Consider the following 4047-nt stretch of genomic DNA (forward strand, 5'->3'; position numbering starts at 1 on the left):
CACTGTTTTATCACACTAGAAGGGGATGGCAAAGACTGAATAACAAGCTAAAGACATTTCATAAGCAACCTAGTCTCTTCCTAATCTTCAAAGTAGAAAAGCTTTAAAAAGATACCTGGTCTGATGTGTATTTATAAACATAACAGAAATTACAACTGTAATTTCAAATTTTAATCCTTTTTTTGAAACATAGAACTGTACTATCCTCATCACCAAGTGGGATGTGTCTTAAATGAGAGATCAGCTTGTGCTTTGGGGATATGCACCTTCTTGATCAACTGAAACCAACACAGCAGTAAAGCCACATGCCAACACATTTCATAGCAATGTAATTTCTTTTTTTCCGCAGTCCTGGACATACTTGCACAGAAATCTGCTGGAAAAAAGGGCAAAAAAAGTTAAAATATTTTCATTTCTCTGCAGAAAAGGTTCAAAGAGAGATGGAGGCTGTTGTGGAACCCTCCCATCTCATCAGCTATGAAGACCGTAAAAAACTGCCATATACAAATGCTGTGATTCACGAGGCTTTGCGGTACAGCAATGTTACTTCTGTTGGGGTCCCTCGACAATGTGTGAGGAATACAACTTTGCTGGGTTTTCACATTAAAAAGGTAGAGACCATACCTCCATGTTTCTTAAAGCTTTGAGCTATTAATATTTAGTATTTATATGACATTAGCTTGTACAATTCTTAACTTTGCATAGACAGCACCATAGTAGGACATCACAGACAGGAAACAGAGCCGAGTGCTCTGAACCAGGGCTAAGTCTACATTAGCAGATGCAAAAGCAAGCTTGGGAAAAGGCTAACAGCACAAGTAGCAAACATAAGGAAAACAGAAGTCTTTCTTCCCACTAGTCAAATACAGATGATATCTAGGCATTAAAGCAGAACATGTGTTTTAAGGAATGATGAAGAAATTAGGTTTAATGAATGCCAAGCCAGCTAACTTTCACACATAAGGGAGCAGCTTGGCGCAACCTATAGTCATCGCTGACAAAACACACAAACACACACAAAAAAAACCCCAACAACCTCACATGCTTAAGATGATGGCAGCTCAGTACAGTGAGAGATCCGACAGTCACATTGGCATGATATGAATGTCCCAAATATATTAAGCATAAAATTGATGTAATGGAATTGAAAGATCTGGTAAAGAGTGCAAAAAAGAGAGGAAGGTGTTATGATTAGTCTGGCAAGTATGTAAAACAATCCAAGCTCCACTCTAGCTTAGACATGAAGACACTTCAGTAGTCCTGAAAGAAGATATCTTAGACAAAGGCAAACGTGTAATGTGTTATGACACACAGAAGATACAAGGGTTTCTTATGGCTGGACGTGCACAGGAAAAGACCAAATTGAATCCCAACACTGGGCTGCAGGCACAGGATGACCCATTATGTATTAGAGAGAAGGAAAGTCCAAAAAAAGAATCAATCATACATGGAAAATATAATCTCTGCTTCTTCTTGCAGGGCACACTTATATTGCCAAATCTGCACTCCGTTGTGTATGACTCTGAGCACTGGGTGACCCCTTGGAAGTTCAACCCAAATAATTTCCTTGATTTGGATGGCAACTTTGTGAACAAAGAGGCATTCTTACCTTTCTCAGCAGGTAATGCCCTGATGTTTGAATATTCCTGTTCCCTGTCTCTTGCAGCAAGACTAAAAACACTGTTTCTAAGTTCTAAAATTTTAAAAACATACTTTTATAAAAACATATTTGACACAAAGATTTAAAAGTCAGGTGTTCTACTGTAAGAGCCACAAATATTGTCTTGCATTTTATATTTTTCATACATTCAAACAGAGGATGAGTATGGCTAAGAGAAATAACTCCATCTCCCTGGTATATGTATGGTACCTACTGTAAGGGTATCTGAGCTCCTTAGTCCCTAATGTATTAAGTCCTGGTAACACCCTCAAATCAGAAAATTGATCTATTCTCAGCTTACAAACAGGAAACCGAAAGACAGAAGTAATATGATTTGGAAAAAGATACAGAGAAATCTGTGATTAAAAGTAGGAAACCAAACCTCAAGCTCCCAAATCCTACAGTAATAGTCTAGCACCAGGTTCTCTTTATCTCCAGAAAACTAGCAAAATCCAGTCTTTTCAGCAGAATATTATTAGGCAGCCAAAAAAAAATTCTAACTTTTCAAAAGCATATTATGATGTACAACTTACCTAATTTACATTGCAAAATGTGATTCAAAGACATGGGAGAGGGGAAAAAAAAAAAAAAAAGAGAGATGAAAGAGCTTCTCTGAACTACCAGTTTCTCCAATAAACAGATTATGAAGAAAAGCAGCACAAAACAAGAAGCTGGCATTATTTACTGACAATTAAAATATAAAAATTAAACAATAAAAACATTGGGAAACAGATGAGGTTTTTTGTGTTACTGTGACAGATCATACTATTATACATTTGTTGTAGATAAAAAGCAAATAGTATATTAAGTAATGTACAAAGCAATCAGATTAAACATAGTAAATCCAGATTTTAAAACCATTTGTCCGAATTTCCTGTAAATCCTGAAATCATATTTGCAAAACAGGTACTTAGCATCTTACCTCCTTTACTCACCAAATGTCCACTAGTTTACACGAATGAAGACAACTAATTTAGGCTACCATTTCAACTCAGGCATAGGAAGTTTTCTTTTTTCACTTGCTTTGACTGTTTTCTGTTTATGTAATCTGAGTGTTTATATATCCTGAATACATTTTTTTTTTTTATGTCTGGAATGTAGATATATCCTGAAACATACCGTGAAAACAGTATGTCAAAATGAGTCATTGAGTCTATACATCACTGCACATGCCTATGTTTCCTTCCTTTAGCTTACATATCTGCTCCTGGACAGTGTTAAGGCATAGTGGGCTGCAATGACCCTATGTAGCCTTCTTAATTTCTGTTGAAGAAAGCCTGATTACATCCTTCTTAGCTTCAGAATTGCATCCCGCAATGCTCCAGTCCTCCTGCTTTAACAACCAAAGATAAGACTCTGAAATACACGAAGCCTTGTAAAATCTGGCTTAACTGAGAACCGATTCATGATTCTCACAGAACAAGAAGCAAAAACAGGAAGGGAGAATCTCATACATGCTCCAGGGAAAAAAAACAAACCAACCAACCCACCCCAAAAAAACCCAGCAAAACAAAACCCAAAAAATCAAATATAATTGACATAATTAGAGATGTACAGTTTCTCAGTTAAATAAATGTTTCCTCCATCTCCAAAGGCATCTTCTGTCCTTACAGAAGGAAACGGGAAATAATTATCTTACATTAAAAGAATTTATAGAACTCAGTAGAATTTTGTTTGAAGTTCTTTTTCAGAACTTAACTTTATACAACTAACTCTTTTTTCCCTTTCTTTTGCAGGGCATCGTGTGTGTTTGGGGGAACAGATGGCACGAGTTGAACTGTTCATCTTCTTTACCAGCCTTCTTCGGGCATTCACATTCCAGCTCCCTGAGGGAGTAAAAGAAATCAATTTGGAGTACATTTTGGGTGCAATACTGCAGCCACATCCATATAAACTCTGTGCTATTCCACGCTAGTCTGCAACATACTAAAATGCAGAGGGACTTCAACTAGTCACTAACTGCAGATACTTTAAAAACACCTATCACTATCTCAACTGTATTCAGATGTAGGTAGCTCAGTATAGCAAATTAATATAGAGTGCTTTTATTTAGGGGGTCTGACCTCATACAGCTGAACGTTTTGAAATTAAAGTAAGTGTACTTGCCAAAGCTCATATAATCACATCTTAGGCATATAAAAGTACACAATAATACATTACCAACCAACCAACAAAAAAATCTATTTTCACACTCACGGTAACAATGAATTAGATGTAGGATTTTAGAGAAGTGATCTGTATCGAGCAGAGTTTCCTGCATATGTGCTTAGTCAGATATCACACTTAAAATAGCACAACTGTTCTGATGCAGCAAAGGTGCTTGAATTTTAAAAAAAAAAAAAAAAAAAAAATTTTTTAAGTAAACTGTTCCTTTACTGTGTATCTGG

General features: G+C 36.3%; 1 protein-coding gene across 1 annotated transcript in view; it reads left to right on the forward strand.

Annotated features, from left to right (window-relative positions):
• LOC104163052 (cytochrome P450 2J2-like) overlaps positions 1-3575 on the forward strand; it is a 9511-nt gene extending 5936 nt beyond the window's left edge. Inside the window, exons 7-9 of the mRNA XM_009701931.1 lie at positions 424-611; positions 1480-1621; positions 3397-3575. Coding sequence (XP_009700233.1) covers positions 424-611; positions 1480-1621; positions 3397-3575 — 509 coding nt within the window. The remainder of the gene's footprint in view (positions 1-423; positions 612-1479; positions 1622-3396) is intronic.
• Positions 3576-4047: the final 472 nt, after the last annotated feature.

Source organism: Cariama cristata, unplaced genomic scaffold (assembly GCF_000690535.1).
Source record: "Cariama cristata isolate BGI_N322 unplaced genomic scaffold, ASM69053v1 scaffold3616, whole genome shotgun sequence".
NCBI lineage: Eukaryota > Metazoa > Chordata > Aves > Cariamiformes > Cariamidae > Cariama > Cariama cristata.